Genomic DNA, 21,006 nt, shown 5'->3' on the forward strand with positions numbered 1-21,006 from the left:
CTGCCTCTATATTTGCTATTTGATCTTGAAGTTTTCTTCTTTTGAGTTTTTGTCACAATATTTTCCATAGTAATTTGAAAACTGGTTCACCTTGAAATCGTACCATTGTGTTGTTTCATAAAAGAGCAGACACAGGAGCTCCGGTTCATTACAGAAAATGGCATTTTATTCAGATACATGTCATGGATAAAATGAGACAAATCAGGAAACACAGTTCATATAAAATAAAAGGCAACAAAACAGCTGTAATAAAATTCATATTCAACTAAAACAAAACAAAACACAGTCGTTGAAAGCCCTCCTCTAAGTTTCCTACAAATCCAGCAGAGGGTGTGAAGTCCACGATGGCTACAGATCACAGCAGTCTTCCTCTGCACTCAGTGGATCCGCAGCAGCAGAGCAGCACCTTCCCCTCCACACTCCCCACCTCATAGTTGTAGTCCCAGGTCAGCTCTGTGCCGGCCCGGATCCGCCTGCACGAGGACACAAGCAGGCAAGTGAGTGCAGGACAAGAGCTTATCAATATGTTAACAAAGCCAGTATGGTGCATTGATTACTACATTAATATTTGCCTTCTTCTGGAGAAGACTAATACTTGCTACTGTATAGAAAAGGCAGTGGAGCTTCCTTCAGCCGTAATCACTTCCTGGTTAAACGCTTACCGACAAACTGTGAAAGCCACAGAGACAATTATTATGTGATAACTCTGTTGCAGATAGGTGGCTGCTGAGCTATAAACCCTAAAAATAGTGCTATAGTGATACGTTAATTTACTGATGTATATACTGAAATGCATTTGAACACTGATGTGATCACTTTGCTTAGAAATAACGTGAAAGTCAGTGACTACGAATCTTTGAACTAAACTGAACGGAAACACTTTGAATCTGCAAAATGATTCGTAATTTCCACCTCTATCAGTAAACAGCTCTTATCTGGGGACTAATAAATTGTAACTGATGGGGACTGTAATTCATAATAATACAAACACCTCTTTTTTACAATTAAAACAGTAGAGAATATACAGTTTCTATACAACCCATTACTGAGCCTGAAGATGACACAGGAGTGCCACCTTAAGGCCGTGTTCACACAGACAACAGAAAGAAATCGCAGCCCCCTCATTCATTTCAATGAGGGCACTGTTGTGGCACCCAGATGGCTCTGGTAAAAAAAAAAAGTTTAACCTGTTTCAACTTTTGCCGCAATGCAATGTACCCACTGTAGCAGGTAGTGTACAGTGGGTTTTTGGAGCTTTTTTGCTCCAAACAACTATGAGAGAGGTGAGTGTGAACCAAAACATTAGTTATGTATTGTAACACCAGATTCTATGAGTATAGGCGCAGCCCTCTAAGGCTATCTCTAGTGGGTTTATCCCTCGCACGCACATGCAGCAATGAAAAAATTTTTGCTCATGCACACCTGTTGTGGGGGTCCCACCTCGGTCTCAACTTCTTTATAAATTGGACTGAGACCGGACAATCGGCTCCCAAAATAACTTTTCTTCAGCTATTTAAGGAGCTAGCGAGGCCCAGAACCTAGAGGGTTGCGCCTATAATCACAGAATCTGGAGTTACAATACGTAACTAACATTCTATTTCGTATAGGCTTCGTCCTCTAACGCTATCACTAGTGGGTTAAGGGCAAAGCAGAATATGATCCGCGCCTCACTGGGACGTCCAGTACCACAAGCACAAACTACTTCACAAACGAAATAATAGGCGTTCCATGCCCAGCCAGTGCGACATGCGCAATGGCGCATCACAGAACCACATATGCGCCCCATAGTAGAATATCTAATATTCTCCATGAGGGGTTGGGGACTGGGAATAAATAAAGCCTACTGCTGTGAGAAAGCAGAGACGAAGGTTACGCACTGTAACAGTCCAGCGAGGAGCAGAGTAGGGACAGAAGGGAAGCTCTACAAGCGCCGACAGGCAGCAGGAAGAGCGCATAACCAAATCCCTTGAGAACAATCACTGACAAAAAACTCAGTACAGTGTGAGTGAGTCATAGAAAAACGAGACATCCTGGAGATAGAAGTGAATGAAAGAACAAGGGAAAGACCATGAAGCTGCAGTGCAAATGTCTTCCACTGTCATTCCTCTGTGCAAAGCCGTGAAAGATGAAATCTCCCTGGTGGAGGGTGGTCTGATGCTCTCTGGAGGATTCATCCCAGAGGAGAGATACACCTGTGAAACAGCTTTACACAGCTAGTGTGACAGGCGCTGTGCAGTCAGAGGCAGCCCCCAAGATTACTCTCTGTAGTGCACAAACAGACGCTGAGAGCGATGCATGGCGGCCATGCACGCAACGTAGCAAGACAGCGCTCGCACCGGGCAGAGCTTCCTCGGAGCTGTGAGAAAGAAGGAAGAAACCATCCAAGGTTATCACTCTCGATCTGAAAGAGCTAGTGATGCTTTTAGGCGTAAAAGCTGGATTAGGGCACAAAACAGCCGAGTTGCCATCTCCTTGGATCCTGAGACACGATGGCGCCACAGAGAGGGCAGATAACTCTTTTTGCAGACGTCAGAGCCAGAAGCAATGCTGTCTTGGCTGACAGAAACTTAAGCAGAACCTGATCCAGAGGTTCAAAGGGGCTTTAGTTAGCATGCATAAAACTAGCGCTAAATCCCACTAAGGAGCAAGGGAACGTGACACTGGTCTGTGTCTCTGTACGCCCCTCGGGAAGTGTTTCATCAGACGGTGGCTAAACACCAATGTGTCACCAAAACCCTTGTGGCAAGGCCAAATTCCTATCCACTAGTAGTTGAAGGAATGACAGCATGTGAGAAAGGGGACATGCAGTGGGATCCAGGCTCTTTTCTACACACCATCGCTGGAAAGCTGTCTATATGGCTCTATATGTCTAAGATGCTCAGGTAGACGCGGCTCTCGCGTCCTGGATAGTGTGCACAACGTCCTGAGAGAGACCCAGCCTCTCTAAACGTTACCGTTCAGCAGCCAAACCCGCAGGTGCTGACCTATCATTGGGTAATTCCTGATCGCTCCCCCTACCTGAGAGAGAGCATCCCTGCACCACAGGCGGTTGCAGGTACGGAAACCATGACGCGCCTGTGCGATCACTGATAGCCATTCTTCCTGCACTCGGTACAGGAACCAAGAGATCAGCAGACTGGTGGGAAGGTGGGAAACCATGCGTCTCAGCTGACGCACGGGATCGATGAACAGAATGCGAATGAACCATCTCTGTAGCCTTCTCATATGGAGGAGGCCCAGGGAAATCACCATGTGACCCACTGACATCATGCCCAGCAGCTACATGATAGAAAGAGCCATCACCACATTGTGAGGCATGTGTGAGCAGCCGCCCTACTGATGATCTCTGGCAGTTCCTGCAACAGCCCATCTATGGCCGGCGATGGAGGTGGAGAAACGGACCCCGGTGTCCCTAGGTTGTGCCACTAGTGAGCTGCCACCAAGCTCCGGCTCCTCCAGCGGGAGGAGGGGAGGTAGGGGCGACCCACAAGGTGATCCATGGATGCAGGGGGCGGAGTCGTCTGACTCCAGCCCCTCGAGCGTGTCCAGCAAGTCCAGAACCTCGGTAACGGGGTAGTCTGGAACCGGTAACACATCCAGTGTATGGCAGTCCGGGCACATGCGGATGACGTCCTTGGAAGACATTTCTTTGCTCTGTAGTTAGTAGATTCTCAAGTGCTTGCAGCGGTGGCTGGAAAAAAAAAAGGGAGCCGATTGTCTGGTCTCAGTCGAATTTATAAACAAGGTGAGACCGAGGTGGGGCCGACAACAGGTGGGCGTGGATTAAAGTTTTTTCAGTGCTGCACATGGGATAAACCCACTAGCGATAGCCTTAGAGGGTGAAGCCTATACAAAATAGAACACTAAAGTTGCGACCAGACAGCTAAACAATGAGCTGAAAGTCAGTAAAGTTGAGGGGAGCTGCAGATTCGGGTGATAATTCTCTGTAGGTTCATCACTACGAGCGACCCCTTTCACACTGTCACATTGTTTTCACATTGTTATTTGATACATTGATGTTATAAAAATATAGGTTACAGTTGCTTTAAACTGTCCTTTGTGGATTGTATTTCATTGTGTCACTGATACCTGAAACAAAATGCCTGGTTTGAACACCACATAAAACCTCACATCATTCTCCTGAGATTTTCAAAAACAAACTCATATCCAGCATATAAAGGATCTGTGACAAACTGTTTCAAAACTCACTTGCTGGCAAAGAATGCCACCCAAGGAAACCGCAAGTCATGTGTGTCCACAAACACATTCTGGACGAAAAGGTTAGGACTACAGCTGTGCTGTAATACAGAGGAAACAGAGATGACAATATAAATGAGAAACAGAATTTAAGTGACATCAAAGGGTTAAATGCGGAGATCCTGTAGATTACACACTTACATTGAGGTAACGCCCAAGGTTTCCTTCCAACTTGGCATCGATGATGTAGCAGGACTCTTCACCATCAAAGAACAGGCGGGTGTTTTTGGGAGTGTTTTCCCCGCCTCCTCCAGTCTGTCCCTGCTGTCCAGTTTTTCCTCCCTGACCTCCTGGCCCTCCCCCGCCTCCAGACGCACCTGTTTTTACCATCATCCCGTGGCTGCTCTTCAGGGCGATGCCACGTGTAGATTTCACTGCTACCTGCTTCTTAGTCACACCTGAGCCAGAACAGGAGCAACAAGCAAGAAAGATAAGAATGAAAACAGTGAAAACCACGCGGTCATTATCAGTGTGGTGTAAATTCAAGTATTTTCACATTCCTCCCTTCTCTTCTCTTTACCTGGGGTGACTTTCTCTCTCTCCTTGTTGTCGTCAGATCCAGAGCTGATGGTCTGAACATCATCACTGTCAGAGAGAGTCATCACATCCTGCTTCTTCCCCATTTCTGATTTCACTTGACTGCAAGAAACACAAAATGAATCTTAACAGCATCTAACTTTATATCATTAGAAAGATATTATTGATCACCGAGCTGCAGAATTGTTGTTAAATAATATGTTTAAAATCAGGAAAAACTAAATATCAATTTAAGAATATTTCGTCCCGCACACCTTTTGTTGTCTCCGGATTCCTGTCGTGGAAAATAAAAAAGGAAGGGTTATCGATCATTATGCAGGACGATCAAATACAAAATCTCATAAAATAAGATCCACCTTTTACTATTTATCCTCTTACAAAAGATAACATATCTAAGATGAGAGTTCTGATGAGCAGGAGCAGCAGGATTAGGTTTTTATTTCTGTGGGAGACACTGCAGTTATTTTAAAAAGGATGTGCAAACAGAGCTCAGATCAATGAAACATTATTCTTACTTTATCTCCACTGTACTCACCTTCTTCAGCCCCTGGCTGGTAAGCCACGAAGCCACTTTGCTTTTCCCCGTCTCCTCTGGCATGGACGGTGGCTTATCATCATCGGTTCCTCTGGCTGACGCACTCAATCCATCTTTACTATCTTGACTCCCTGGGGCAGGAAGGAGAGAAGTGTGTGAAAAGCCAAAAAAGAAATCTTCCAAACCCACCTTTGGACTCATAAATTTAATGCAGAGGAAACAGATATTTCCCCATAATAAGAGGTGTGTGGAGAAAGATACAGTACAATGCAATGTGGATAAAAAGGTTTTGGATTAGGGATGCAAGAAACAATTATTTTCCCTATCAATTAATCTATAAATAATTGTTTTAATCACCGATTAGCCATTTCATCTACAAAATGTCAAACTCTAAATGTCAAAAACCCACATATTTCATTTCAAATTATATGAACAGAAAAAGTAAAAGAAATAATCAAATTTTAAAAGTTCTAACCAGCAAATGTTATTTTAAAAAGATTCAAATGTAATTTTCTGTTGGAAGAGATCTTTTCATCACTACTGCTCACCTGCTGTGTTGTGAATTAATTTAACATGTTACACCAACAGTGCAGTCAGATGATGGAAAAGGCTTTCATATAGTCCTGAAGCAGTTGTGGATGGCAGATACTGGTATTAATCACCCATTCAAATCAACAAGAATTAGAAGAGGAGCTCAATAATACAATGTCTATACTATAAACATGAAGCTTGAGCCAGAGGCCTGTTAGCTTAGCTTAGCATAAAGACTGAAAACAGGGGGAAACAGCTAGCCTGGCTCTGTCCAAAGCAAACAAAATCTGCTTACCAGCACTGGACTATTTCTTTACCTTCCAATTTAAATCAAACTATCGAATAAGCATATTTCCTAAAATGTCGAACTATTCCTTTAAATAAAAACTGTGAACAATGAGAGTGTCTTCCTCTGAGATACAACTCCTAACGATGCCTCCAGCTCACCTTCCTTGTTGCCCTTGACCTGACCACGTGTGGTGTAACTCCTCCACACAGAGCTGGAGCTGTAGTAGTTGTCCTTCACAAAAGTGTCGTCTGAACTGTCACTTTCATCTTCACTCTTTGAATCCTTGTCATCGTCATCATTGCTGTCCCCTGATGAACTTGGACTTTGGTCTGTGACAGTAAAAAAAAAAACAAAAAAAAACAAAAAGCATGTGAAAAATCATGTGGAGAAAGAGGAAGATAAAATGTTAGCTGGGGTCAAAAGCACAAACACCACTGAGAATCCAACCAGGTCAGTTAGAGAGCACCTTATACCCACCCTTCTTGGGCGGACGCCCCACAGGGTTAGCTGATATTAAAGCGGATGGTTGGATTTTTATCCTCGACACGTCCACACCGCTCCCCTCGCTGTCCGAACAGTGAGCCTCACTCTCGTAGCCCTCCTTGAAGTTTTCCACACTCTCTATATGGTCCAGATTAGCGAAATACTCGTCGCCCATCTCTAGACCTTCTTTGTCAGCAAAGTCATCTGTCAAGATTTTACCTGGTGAAGTGAAAGAAAAAGGGGAAAAGGTCACATTGCAATCAAGTCATCTGCTGTTGTATTGTAATAAATACACTGGTGAAGATGTCTGATGTGTGCCTGTTTTCCCATCACCTCTGTCCTTGCAAAACCATTCTTATAAGTATGTTCCCTTTCCTCACCAGCGTAGATGCAGACAAAAGAGCCCTTGGCCACATCATCCAGACAGCGGATGCCCCAGCCTTTGTTCTGGGTCTTAAAGAGCTGGAGACGCACCTGCAGGCCATGCTGCACCAACCGGTTGGTGCACATCTGAGGACAGCATTTGCACCGCTTATTACACTCGTAGATCCTGAGAGAGAGAGCAGGAGAGAGAAGAAAAGAAAAATCAGGCAGAGAGAAGCATAGATCATGGCCTCTGAGACAAGATAACCAAATTAGCTGTAATATTCAACAGTAATTATCTTCTTATGAGGTTATGAGCTGTGAGAGTGACTTAGTCTTTCTGCAGAGTACACCACAAGTGGGAGGTGCTTTGGTGTGTGTGTACAAGGGCTGACCCTGTGGGGAGGCACTCCTCTAATCGTTTGTGCAAAAATCCAGCATTTGGGTTGATCTGCCCCCCCGGTGTACAACCTGTAGCCTGAAGGGTCAGCTGGTGGCAAGAGCATTTGGACCTATAATAAAGACACAAAGGTGTATGTTCAGAATATTAGCAGTGGGAGAAATATCAAAAATAATGGGTCATGGGTGAGCAACTTCACTAACTTGTCTCGACAGCCGTCAGTGCAATCACACCCAACCAGGAAGTCTGGACTGGTGTTAATGTATACTCCATCTTCAGGAATACGCTCTTTACCTTGAAGAGAGGAGGAGGATCTATAAGTCTCTCTGCAATAACCTATTCCACAGGGATAAGGTAGGGGCAGCAAAAGGCAGCTGCATGGATAGGTCATCATTTTTTATCTGTTTTTAATTATATTACTTTTTGGGCAAAACACCTGCAGCTGAAGCAGGAAGCTAAAGGCTTGCAAAAACAGATCATAGCAAGATAAACAAATAACATACATTATAAAAACTTAAAAAAGGGATAGAGGAGCAACTAGGGGATCAAATAGTAATGAAATAGGAAAAAAAAAATCAAGGACATGTTTTTTTCATTCAAGATATTCAGCAATACACGTTTTAACTGGGAGGTAACTGGATTGCATTGTAACTCTTTAAATAAATTAGTTTTTAAGTCCTGCTGTAACAAATTTCTCTGTTGGATGCACTCGTATGTAGAAACTGCATGTATCCATCTACCCACTAGAGAACAAACTAATGCCATGATGAGACTACACAATATCAGCCCAATAATAGCCTAGACGTTGGGTGTTGGGAACATAAATGAGCATCGAGCGTGATTATTTCATTCTGCGTAGTTTGTCATAGAGGAGGATAACTGATGCAGCATCACGCTAGACAAAAAGACTAGTGTGTCACAATTTTTTTGCCTTCTCTCGCACCATTTGACAACTTCTTCAACATGTTCTGTGATGTTGACCCAAAGGAGCAGACTGCTCTTCTGTGCATAACTGTAAACAAGGCAAAGTAAAAGAGCAATTTTGTTGTTGGTGCTGTCAGGAGGAACAGTGAAGACGGCCCCTGGCACGTCCTTCCTGATCACCTATCAGAAAGACAGCAAGCTTTGATTAATCGGGGTGATACATGAAGTCTGCCATTTCACAGCAAGAATTTAAAAGACTACTCAACCACTTTAGCATTACACTCCTATAACACTGTTGGACTCATGATGGACAGTTTTAAAAAAAAAAGAGGATAAAAATCAATGCAGTAGAACCATAAATATCGTCTTTTTTATTCCATTGTCAAAACCTGGTGCCTACATTACCCACAATGCAACTCAAATCGCTGACAGTTTGGTCTGAGATTCGGGTGTGCTATGCTAGTAGCGCTAATGTAGCCGCGAGCTGCTAGCCTCAAGCAGAGATGAGGAGCGGGCTGCAGAGGTCTCACTTCTTTCTAACTCCACACCTCAAATTTTTATTTTATTTTCAAACTTGTCACATGACTTGAAGCAATTTATCAGACTTCCAGCAACTCCCTCTGGAGCCACAAAAGGTTTTATACAACTTTTTTTGACCTGTAAACAGACGGTGAAATGTAAAATCAGTGGGGTTCCCCTTTAAAGCCTCTACGATCGCCTAATCTGACACAGTGATCATCTCGAAAGACAAAAAATACTGTGTAGTCTGATCCCGGCACAAGCCCAAATGAATCTCTCCTTTGTTACCGTCTCAATGTAATTCTTACTGTAAGCTACTTTAGGAGGCGGGGTGGAATCGATCTCGTTGACGCAGGAGAGTGGGATGTCCTCCTTTCCACTAGTGATGTCAGGAATGTAATAGAATGGCCTCTGTGGCTGGAAGGGCCGGTCCACAAGGACGTAGGGGTCTAGACAGAACATCTCTAAGAATATAAAGTCACAGTGTGTCTGGAAAAGGTAGCGCTGGATCTCTGCCATGTTACGCAGGCAAAGCCCACATGGAGCCTTGTAGATCACGTGGAAGGACATCTGAGGGGTGGACATGGGGAAGACAAGAGTTGTACAATTCAGTTTAACTGCAAGCATGTGGGAAAACAAATGTGTATATTTAAAAGGTTAGGGAGAAACTAGCTAAGTGCTTCATATATCCACTTCTCAATACCGCTACTCTTCCTTCAAATTTACCTTGCGGTTGACTTTGCGTCGTCCCGTCATGCGTCTGAAATCGTACAGTAAAGGTGTGAGGAGGGGGTTCTTTCCTCTGTGCATGTCTGGTTGTGCAGGTCGGACACGATTCAGACAGGCGGGCTGACAAGTGTGTGCCAGGTAGAAGATGCGGTCCGTTGGGGCACGGTATGCGGGTTGATGTGGGATGGTGGCCATCGCGTGGGTGATAGGAGAGGGGGCCGGAGCCAGAGTGGGCAGCTGTCTCTGATACGACTGTGTGAATGTGGGTGTAACAATATTTTGGACATTCAACATTCTTCCACTATGGATTGACAAACAAAAGACAAAGAGAAAAAGAAGTGTGAAAAAGACCAGTTACATTTAAAAGACAAGTTACATTAAAAAACATCAAATGTCTAAATAAAATAAGGTGTACTCACCCAGAGAGGTTGCTGGGACTGGAGGAAAGAGACTGCATGACTTTAGAGGCATGAGTGCCTCCCACCCCAGGGACAAACGGCGAAGTACTCTTCTTTGCCATCTGATGTTTATTGCTTGAAGAAAGCGAGGCGAAAAATAGACAGTCAGTCAATATTAAAAGTCTCCACTTCCTCCCAAATCGTCTAGGTTTAAAGCTCCAATATTACTTTTTTTTTTTAAACAAAGCATCAAATTAACATGTAATGTGAAAGTTGTTGCTTAAAGTGATAAGCCCACAGAGACTTATCACTTGACTAATCTTTCCCCCTCAGCTCCACAGAGTGTTTTTGCATCAGCTCATGTTTTTTTATTTCATTGGTGGAGGAAAAAGCTGAAAGAGTGAATATTGTACTTAAACTCACCAGGTCGACTCCAAATTAATGCTAATGTTGCTCTGTGTCTGTTGCAAATGTATAAATGGGTAACTGTTTGCTAACAAGTTTTCCTTAACAACTTTATAAAGTGATAATATGTCAATGTTGTGTTTTTAGCTTGTTGTGCTGCCCCCAACTGGCCAAAAGCACAAACAACGCAGCTTTGAGTAGTTGTTAAAGAAAAACTCAAATCCAGGTTGAAAAGCAGTGTTTTGCTGCCCTCTTTCAAGCCTGATTCACCTCTGACAACACCCAGCATCACTGATGGGTTGATGTGGTAAGATGTGATCAGAAATGTGCATTGTTGCACCTGTAGACACACCCAACAGTGATGTCACAGGGTCCTGGAGGACACTTTACATCACTGCAGCAAGGTGAGAGGTGAACCACTGGAGGGGGGTCGAATTTAACACCCTTCCTTAAAATGAAAACTCATTAAGTCAGATGAATTCCTACTTTCTTTCAACATAGTAAGCAGCAAAAAAATGTAAAACAGTTAGAGCAGTATCTCACATGAATGAAATTATTTTCTCCCATTCTTCTTGTCAGTGTTTGTTTTGGTCACTGTTTCGATTTTCTATACGACAAAGGATGAAACTCAGTCATGAGAAGATACTGATCTTACTTTGAGAAGACTGTCCTCAGGTAATTTGGTTGCATGCTAGAGATTGTTCCATCAAAAGGTAAATTCTTCCTCAGCTTCAGCTTTTATTGCAAAGTATAAATCTTTGAACAAAATGTCTTTAGTAGTGTTAGTGCTAGATGTTCAGTAAGCATCGCTTACTCAACACGTGGAGGCTGAGAGGTTTGTTGGATTTGTTGGGTTTGTGGGGGCTGTTGGGGCTGAGGACGCTGTGGATGTTGTGGTGTCTGTGAAGGCTGGCTGGGTGAGGCCTGAGGTGTTTTGACGGGAGAGGCTCCAACATGTCCGTCACTGGTGTATTGAACAACTGGGCCTTTACTCCTCAACGCCCCTGGAGATTAAAATGGACAGTAAGTAATTAAATGAATAAAATACCACATGAATGAGTGTGCTAAAACATGGTATTAACAGAACGCATATAAAAATGTTATATGTTCTCCCTTTACAACACCAACACAGTGGTTAAAATGGGCCTTTTTGACACTGATTAACAGTGAAAAAGTTAAAACAAATCTCTAAAATAATATCTAAATTAGGTACAACTACAAAACAAATTCCATTTATGAAAAATTGCAAGTGGGGGTGAGTGAATATGAGTGTGTACCCATGTTAGGCCGTGTCCTCTGCTGGCCAGCCAGCTTCTTCTCCTGGGTGTTGGCGGTGGTCATCTTCAGGTTGAACATTGGCTCCAACCTGGTGGAGCCTCTGTAGATCCACTCACTCCTCTTGTCATCCTGATCAACAGAAAACAACACAAGAAGTTTACACTCTGTCAACTGTTCGCTGATAAATCAGCTGTTATCCAGCACATATATTTAAAGTGATACTGGCAATGAACATGAACCCTTCTGTTCTTTTTGACAGCTGTCTAACTAGGTTAATGTTTTTTTCTCAATTTTTACGCTAACATACCAAAAAGAGGATCTTGACCAAGCTTCCATCCACCTCCTCCACTTTGCTCTTCCACCAGGTTCCCTCCCACTCTGTCTTGATGATCTGGCCAACCTTTAGGAGCACCATAGGCCTGCTGGGATAGGCAGTGATGTACTCCTCGATGAAGTCTCGACACGATGCATCCTCTATGTCCTCCCAGGTACGCTTTACTGTGAAAACAAGAATAATCTCACTCTTTTATTAATTTATTTATTCGTACCACAACTTTGTTCTCAAAAACCTACAACCGATTTAACGCAGCATTTCAACAACTAATTTTACCACTGCATGAGAGGTAGAATTTACCAGAGTTTACAGATTACACGAGAGAAAGAGAAAATAGAGAAATGGGCACTTACATGGTCGGCAAACTGGGTAGAGCTCAGGTAGTGTCACATATGAAGCATAGCCATCATCAAAGAAGATCAAAAACCTGAAACACATACAACAAAAGATTTTAACTAGAGCCTGACCGAGTCACTTGTCACAGATAAATCAGTATTTTCAAATACTGTATATTTAATGTACAGTCTCTATTACATAGCTTATCTTGGTCGCAATTTTTTAATAACAAAAATTAAGGTACCAAAGATGTTTGTTATTCTTTTGTTAAAAAAATGACAGCCGACATATTGTCAATATATGTCAAATATTGATATTGGCCTCAAAAATGCAGTATTGGTAGGGCTCTAACATGAGCCAATAAGCACATGCAATCAGCATCCCCACCCTTAGTTTCCCCACTCTTTAGCTTTGTCCGCCCACCTCATACGGTTCTTGTTGTTGGGCATCTCTGCTACTATTCCAGCATAGAGCCACACCAGGTTGCCATCCTTGTACTTGGCGACTACACGAGCCCCAACATACAGAATCTCCAGGGTGGGGTTATAGTCGAAAGCCACATGATTACCAGACAGCAGGCTCTTTCCTTTATCAAACTTCACTTTATACTTGAAGATGCCGTTTCCTGAATATAGAGAGAGGGTGTGTTGCATTAAAGATAGAAGATCAGGGAAATTCAAGCATAGAATACAAACAATAAATCATAATATATACAGGAAACCTTAAATGTTTAACCATTTAAATGTTGTCCTAAAGAACCTAAAAGAAGAACGAAATGTTCAGGTAACACACCGACAGGGCTGATGGCGACGAGGGCGCCTCTGTGCCAGGTCTTAGTGCGTTTCTTTCCCAGAATGCTCATCCCGACTCTGAGCTCATCTTCTGTCACGTTTGGGTTCGGCTGGGTCATGGACTGAGATGGAACCTGGGAAACAAATACTGCTGGCACTGAACCCTGAATACCTGGAGGGTAGAAAAGCCACACACACTGTTAGTATCAAATATATAATACTTTGACACAGGTATGATGCATTTAACGTGTGTGCTCACCTGACTGGGATGGAGGCTGTGCTGGAGATCGGAGCAATGGAGCACCTGGTGAAGGCTTGCTGACCATTTGGAACAACTTCTGCACCTGCTGGGAGGTTTTCTGTAAAGCTGCGGATGCCTCTTTTACCTGGCAAATTAAATACACAGGACATACATCATCATCTGCATACACTGAGCAGTGTTTCCCCCTCATAGACGTTGCTGTCAAACCCACAGTATCCACTGTTTTCCTTGTAAGCATTTCTACAAGCCCGTTTTAAACAGCAGCTATTAATTTGGCCAGATAACAGCATCAAGCAAAGGCTGGATGGAAAAGGTCTTTTGCTCAGTAAATTTTAGTTTTTGTCCAGACAGTACTTTGTCCTTGCCTGTCCCTCGTGCTTAATAAATATAACATGGCAACATTTCAGTAAATTATGTGTCATTGGTCTAAGGATGCATCTTTCAGTACAGTTTATCATTTGATAGTAATTTGGAACATAGTAACCTGTACCACACTTTCATTAATGCATTGCTCCTTAATTGTATTTTGCACCTTGCTTAATTTCATTTCTTTACATTTATGTTATTGTATTTTAGTATGTTTTTATTATATATGTACATACAGTATATTTATACTGCATTTATTTCACTATGTATATTGAGAATTTTGGGCACAACAATTTTCCTTTATGATGAATGAAATTGATCTTAAATGCTCCACTGTCACCTTTTTAAAACTTTTTGGTCTAAAAGTAGATTGGGGGGGGTTTACAATATTTACTTACTTCTTTGTGTTGCATGTTGTCTTAAGGCATCAAAGGTCAAGTTTCAACAAAAGTTGAGTATATGTTTCAATACATATTGTTTTGATTGGCCCAGAGACTGCATCAATTATGGTAGACAATCTATTTGATAGTTATTAGAGATACCGGAATATAACTGACAAAGTTTTCTAACAATCAAGATTTGTTGTTCTCACCACTGGATCTTTACCAGGAGTAACAGGCTTCTTCGGAGGAACCACTGAAACATTGTGAAGAACAAAAGAGAAACAGGTATTTAATAACCTGATCATAGCAGCAACGAATGGTAACTGTTCTTATAAGAAAGTAGCACAACTTACAACAGCCAACAGCAATGACATCATCATCGTCGTCATCGTCTATCTCGATGACCTCAGAGGACAACACGCCTCCTCCGCCCCCCTCATCTTCTGAGCTGCTCTCACGGTAAACAAGCCCGTTCCTATGGTAAGTTGCCTTCACCAGTTTCTCACACTCTAATACAGACCTGAGGAAGAGTGGGAAGAGGAAATGTCAGACACAAACAAGTACTGTACAACTAGGGACGTACCGATCCCGTCCAGTGGATCAGTATCGCCACAAACACTAAGCTGGTTGTGTAGCAGCCATGATGTGACTGATCCCAATAAATACAGCTTCTTTGTAATGTATAAAATTCTGTGTTTCTACTATATTCATACAGCCACAGGTGGCTACCCATTCAAGTTTTTATTTTAGTACCATAGCAATCCCTGGCCTTGTGTTACCTCCATAAAAATATTCCAATCAGTTTTGCACAATAGGTTTACAAATTAAAATTTTGGGCAGAAGCTGGGGCCCTTTGTTGCATCTCTCTGCCTCATTTGCTTTCATCCCTCAACTGGCGTTATCCAATAAAAGGAATAAAATGCCCCCCACAACACAGCCCACTGTCACACATTACAACCATAGATTCTTGTTATCTGTTTAGCAGAAAATGTTAAAAAAAATATAAATCGGACGGTGCTTTACAAAATGAGACTTGACACAAAATGCACAATGTGATGTCATCAAATTATTTAGCCTAAGTTTAGAAAGAAATATTATCATTTAGTTTCCATTATGAAAAGTTAAACAGGAACATGCAGTGTACTCATTTGTACCACCAGTTGAGCCACAATGTGTTTGTTAGAAAAGCCATTTTAGCTTGTTATTGTGTGTTTGAAGCTGACGTCCATAATGTTGGTTAGAGACCTGTTGATCTGTTCCTTTGCTTTGACAATGCTACCTGCTACATTTTCCTGTTATGCAGTAGTTGATTCAAGCAGCTGGCTTCTACATAATATACAATAATCCACAACTTCATCATTTGTCATATAGACTTCTCCAAAGCACCCACAAAGTACCGTCAAAGAATCTGCAAGTTAGTTACAATAGTAGTTATGTGTGTGTTGGCTTTACACATTGTGCATGTATGATAGCGTTTCCAGGTTTCTCTTCAGTTAACAGTCTCCTTTTAGATAAAGCCTCATGCTGCCTCAAATCTTTCAAATGGTGTACAAGGTGTACATTCATAAAAATGTAGCACAATTAACCACAAAGCACCAATGCTAGCAACTAATAAGATATATAAGGATAATAAATACTGCAATACAGAAGAGATGTATGCTTGTAAAAATACTATATATTGATTAAAAAGATATAACTCTAAACAAACTAAACTAAACTAGATTTTGGGAAATGGTTCATGTCTACTCACTGGTTGGCATCGTTGAGAAGCATCTCCGTCTTCGCCTCCTCTTCTTCTTTCTGCTCCACCCATTCCTTGAGCTCTGTAAGCTGAGCCTTTTTCTTCTGCACAACCTCGCTCTTCTCCACGGCCTCTTCAATCCACTTCTTCAGCTCATCCAGAGAAATGCCCAGCTCTTCCTCCAGACCGGGGTCCCAGCCCTCCACCTCCATTCTGAGGCGAAAAACACAGAAACAGGACATGTAAACATCATTTTAAACATCTACACATGAATCTTCTGGGTCTCACTCATAAATAATCAATTGCACAGCAGTGTTTAAAATGTAATACTGTATCAGTCCAGCAATACTTTTACTTCCAATATGTGTCCACCTGTAGAATTGACATTTTCTTAAGTTTTGTTGTTGTTGCTGCAGCATGTCACTTTGCAGTTTAATTTAGCAACAGAATAAAAGTATGACACTCATTTATTTGATCACCTAAGCATGTTCTAATACAGTTAGTCAGTGACTCAATTATTTGATCAAAAAATGATCAATGCTGTTGTAAATGAAATATCTTTGGGTGTTTTGGCCACATACATTTTTTATTAAAGTTTGTGTTTTTACACATTCAAAGAGTTAGTTCTGATCAGATACACAACACTTAAGCACAAGTCCTTGTTTTGAACACCAGTTTGATCATTTTATGTCATTTAGCATACCTTAATGGCATATTGTGTGATATATATCAATATCGGAACATATCCATATTAATACCATGATGATGACACAAACGCTGCTGACAAGGCCGACCTCACTGTTTCAGTCTGACTTTGAGATGATTTGAAATGATGTTGTTGCCTTTGTTCGGGCAAAACACAGAGATGCAGGGGCTGATGGTAACTGCTATCCCAACCAAAGAAACCATTGCGAAAATATGTAGAGTTGGTACTGATGTGGCACATAGGTATTATAGTTTAAAAATAACAATTAAGACAGTTAAATGTAATCTTAAAGCAGCTGCCAGTGTCTGAATGGGAGAGTAGCCTGCTACTGGTTAGCACAAGGGGCAGTTTGAAAGCCAAAATCCCGTTAAATGACCTGCATAACTTCCCCGCTTTTAACATCGGTTGACAGAGTAATTGAGTAACTCTTAATTGACACTTTAATAAGACACATTCCGCAATTACTGGTGCTAAAAGACAACAAACAAGCTTGGCAGGCTAGCTAGCTAGCTCGTTAGCCTAGCATTAGCATGGAGAACGTCTCATCTACTGGCTGACTGACTGTTGCAGGTGTCTGGAAAACAAACAGCGGTGTGTCCTCTAAAGTTGCCCTCAAAGACACAGCAGACGGTAACTTCATTTAGAGACAGCACGCAACACTCACCCATCGCTGCTTTCCATCCTGTCTGGTCGCAAATTTAAGATTAGCTAGCTAATGCTACCGGCTAGCTACAATAAGAAGTGCATGCTTTGCATCCCAGAGTATCCGAAGTGGGCGGTGATATTTTTGCACTGTTGGGTTCTATGAAAGACGAGAGCTCCGCCCAACTAGGTTATACAGGTAATTCAAAACGTGCACCTGAGCTACATGATGCTGTCCATATTTAGGACAGAGTCGCCTAAATGCCTCATCATGTCAGAATACATTAAGCAACACTTTCATGGTCAAGAATACTGAAATAAACACGCGAGTTCACTGCCAACACATTAAATAACAGACTATTATTGTTATGTGTAGTTTAGCACATATTAACTCAACATTAATGAACCAGTTGTCCCTTTTAAACGCATTTTATATATTCTGATGAATATTTAACTCCAAGAACTTGTAAAATGTGTCATTAAACTGTTTCCAGTGTTGGATTTACTACTTTATGAGTAAACTATATTTTCCACATGCTACCAAAATACCCTAACAATTAGTTAATTAACTAGCAACTAATGGGAACTAATTATGGAGTTTCTGAATGATACACAGAGGGATGGTCGAGTAAATTACCAATGATTCATTCATTGTAGGAGCATTGGGTGTAATTTCATGGCTTTGAAAGCGTTTAATGCAGGTTATGAAACCAAAATATAACTCTGAAGTAAACAAAAAGAAACACTGGAACAAAAATATTAATATTAAAAATATTAAAACAGTATTTTAAGTAATTGGTTTAAATATAGTAAATGTAAAAGACTTTGTGGGAAATTCACATCTGACTGAGAAAAAATGTGTTTCAGGCACTTCTATGACTCTTGTTTAGTCATTCTGCCACTTTTTGCATTACTCCTGTCCAGTAGTTTTAATTATTAATTATTAATCACTCATTTCTATTCACTTTGAGAACCACTGCCAAAGAGGTGGATTCAGGGTGCACAGAAATAATCTCTCCTTGGTCTTTCTTGACTCTGCTTATTCTGCTACTGATGAATTACCAACCCATGCTACAAAATGAAGGGATTTATTTCATTTGTTCAATAACAAGCAACCTGCATGAAAGTGTGTGCAAAAGCTCCAAAACACTGTGTGAAAGAATTTGGGGAAAAGAGCAAAACATCTGTTTTGCATTATAGTTCCATCACTGAGAACTTTGAAACATCTGTGCCGCATTACTGTGGAAGGGCATTTTCCTCTGTATTTATCAAGCAGCTTTTCAGTGTAAATTCTGGTATGATGAACAGATCACACTTCTCTATGTGTCACCTCAGCCTTTCTGTTCTCTGTGGTTCAAGTCAAAAGTTTGGCTGTTTGTATCTTGGCATGATACAAGGTGATTGGAGCTGTTTGCCTCCTCGGCTTTATGTTGTGATGTTCCGACTGTCAGCTGAGATAAATCCAAAGTGAGATGAAAGATATGCCATTTTTTGCAAAGCCCTGAATTGTAAATGTCTGATTAAATGCACAGACTCTGGCCAGAGACTAGTGTTCGCTGATGAATCGTTACATTTACCAGCTAATATACGGACCTGCAGACATTTATATTTATCATACCAGAAAAGTCTACCTGGATGGAAACATTAGTTTTTTAAATTTCTAGATTTTAAGAAAATCATAAACATATTACACATCATGATATGATGACAATGCCCAAATTGCCAATCTCAAATATCTTTTCTGGCGCAATGGGATGCTGATATCTGACCACTTTGCATCGTCGGATGTGAATGAATAAATTAACATTAACAAATCTAAACCATGTCTCGACCATACAGCACACATAGGTAAGTCATTTAAAATAAATATACTTACAAACAACTACGTGCCATCTCTGAGGACTTTTCCAACTGTGTCTAGTCATATTTTTAACCATACATAGCTTGTATTATTCATAAGCATTTACAACACTAAACATTTAAGTATATTATATGATTTACATTGCATACTTACATCATTTGAAGTTGCTGGATGCTGCTGGTAGACAGCTTTTTTTGTTTTATAGAGTTAGATAGAAACTACATAAAAGTTGAAATAGTGTCAGACAACTCCACCAGACTGACTCAGTCAGACGAGAAGCCTCAAAATATTTTTTGGCAACTCTTTTTTGTTATCCCATTTGAGGAATCTGACTAGGTAGCATCGCTCCTTTGGGAGGATGAGATGCCTTTACTGTACAATGTGTGGGTCCGTCATTCCTCTGTTTGCTCCTCCTGGTATGTAGTAACAGAGATAGAACTGTAAGGGTCCAGCACCATCTGAGCGCAGCGGACTATGGTCACCAACAAGAAGAAGCAGAGCAGGAAGAAGAAGAAGAGGGCAAAACCGAGGTCCACATCCACATCTAACCTGGCCACGGGGAGGCTTGGAGGGTCCATGTTGAATAAAAAAAAAGTCTATCTATTCCTCAGTCATTGTCTCATCTGTTTACTTCTCTCTTGATAGTTTAAACCATCAATGTAGCTCCACAAATGCTTTAATTATTCCAAAGTCCAGTTTATCTTCTGCTCCTCTGTTGCTGCTCACAGACAATCCATCGTGCTGCTGCAGTTTCTACCTGAGAAACCAACAAGTATCCATTCCTCTATGTCTTGGTCTCTACTTCTCCCAACATTGACACCTACTGTCCTCCTCCCAAAGATAAGATGGACTAGTGGACACACAGCCATTTGGCACTTGTGTCCTCCATGAATAGTTAATAAGGAGTTTGGTAACGATCAGGCCGTTTCTGAGATTAGTACACCCAGGCATCTCTCTGGTCTCTTCAGGAGAGGAGATCTTTACAGGAGATGACACCTTAACAGGAGTCACTGGATCCATGGTCAGTACAAGGTATGGACACATGACAACAACTGAACAATGTGGCCGTACACAGTTTTTAGAAGCAAATGTGGTGTGCAGATTAAGATGCTCTGTCTATACTACACCAATCAGTTCACTCTACAATACCCCTGAACACATGCAGTAGGTTTTGTTTATTTTATGGTCTAAAAGTGGTGGACAAATAAGAGTATAGAAGATGCAGAAAGGGAAAAAGAAAAGGTTAAGGAAGAGAAAGAGGATATGACGCCTTAGTGGCAATCCACTTGAGAGGGGTTGGAAACTGATCCTGACCAAAAAAATGCAGATTGCTTGTACTCTGATGCTACTACAGAGATACACACAAGTTCAGAGTAAAGTGACTCTATGCAAATAACAAGTGGATTGGAGTAAAACACTGGGAGAAGAGTCTGCATGTGTTTAAATGATACCTGCAAACAAGATTTACAGCACAATATGTCACTCAAGTGCAACCCAAACAGGTTTACTGTGTCAACTATGCCCTATCTTATTCCAGTACTAGCATTAATTCCATCTGTTTTCACCCCCAGGCTGAGAAAGAGAGAGAAGGACGAAGGCGGAAACTGATCCCAGGACATACTCACAGATCTCTACGTCTTCACATTTACACAGAATGGGGAAGGAAAACAGATACAGGCCAATCAAACCAAAGTTGGCTTTTGTTTCTTCACCAGAGTAGAACAAACTGTTTCAACGAAGTGAATACATGCATGGTGTAATTAAAGACAGCCATGACTCTTGCATGAGTGTGATCTGTAGAGTGCATTGCTACAGTAAAACTAGCTGTCATGAACAAGACTGGAAATATATATGACTTTGTGATTAAGGATTAAATGATAGTATATGGGGACTAACCCTGCTATGACCTACCGTACCTGAAAGGAAGTGTGTGTAG

The 21,006-nt window shown here is 41.5% G+C and overlaps 2 protein-coding genes across 3 annotated transcripts; both read right to left on the bottom strand.

Annotated features, from left to right (window-relative positions):
• Positions 1–144: 144 nt before the first annotated feature.
• Positions 145–17,389, bottom strand: setdb1b (SET domain bifurcated histone lysine methyltransferase 1b). 2 transcript variants are annotated; one of them, XM_044207952.1, is made up of 25 exons: positions 17,232–17,389; positions 15,871–16,074; positions 14,474–14,640; positions 14,330–14,373; positions 13,369–13,495; positions 13,111–13,281; positions 12,742–12,943; positions 12,336–12,409; positions 11,956–12,146; positions 11,648–11,777; positions 11,185–11,374; positions 9,987–10,100; positions 9,565–9,868; positions 9,147–9,408; positions 7,599–7,689; positions 7,391–7,507; positions 7,013–7,182; positions 6,627–6,851; positions 6,308–6,478; positions 5,330–5,460; positions 5,049–5,068; positions 4,778–4,896; positions 4,399–4,655; positions 4,210–4,298; positions 145–473 (listed from the first exon to the last, which is right to left on the bottom strand). In XM_044207952.1, the coding sequence occupies exons 1-25, from the start codon at positions 17,246–17,248 to the stop codon at positions 356–358; spliced, it is 3,705 nt and encodes a 1,234-aa protein (XP_044063887.1). In that variant the 5' UTR covers positions 17,249–17,389; the 3' UTR covers positions 145–355. The 2 variants fall into 2 exon arrangements, with proteins under 2 accessions (XP_044063887.1, XP_044063888.1); XM_044207953.1 differs by lacking the exon at positions 17,232–17,389 and adding an exon at positions 17,130–17,204.
• A 1,734-nt stretch (positions 17,390–19,123) lies between these two features.
• LOC122882326 (cortexin domain-containing 1-like) lies at positions 19,124–20,871 on the bottom strand. Its single transcript, XM_044209614.1, has one exon. It carries the CDS (start codon positions 19,646–19,648, stop codon positions 19,463–19,465), a length of 186 nt encoding a protein of 61 aa, XP_044065549.1. The 5' UTR covers positions 19,649–20,871; the 3' UTR covers positions 19,124–19,462.
• Positions 20,872–21,006: the final 135 nt, after the last annotated feature.

The sequence above is a fragment of the Siniperca chuatsi genome, linkage group LG9, assembly GCF_020085105.1.
Source record: "Siniperca chuatsi isolate FFG_IHB_CAS linkage group LG9, ASM2008510v1, whole genome shotgun sequence".
NCBI classification, from domain to species: Eukaryota; Metazoa; Chordata; class Actinopteri; order Centrarchiformes; family Sinipercidae; genus Siniperca; species Siniperca chuatsi.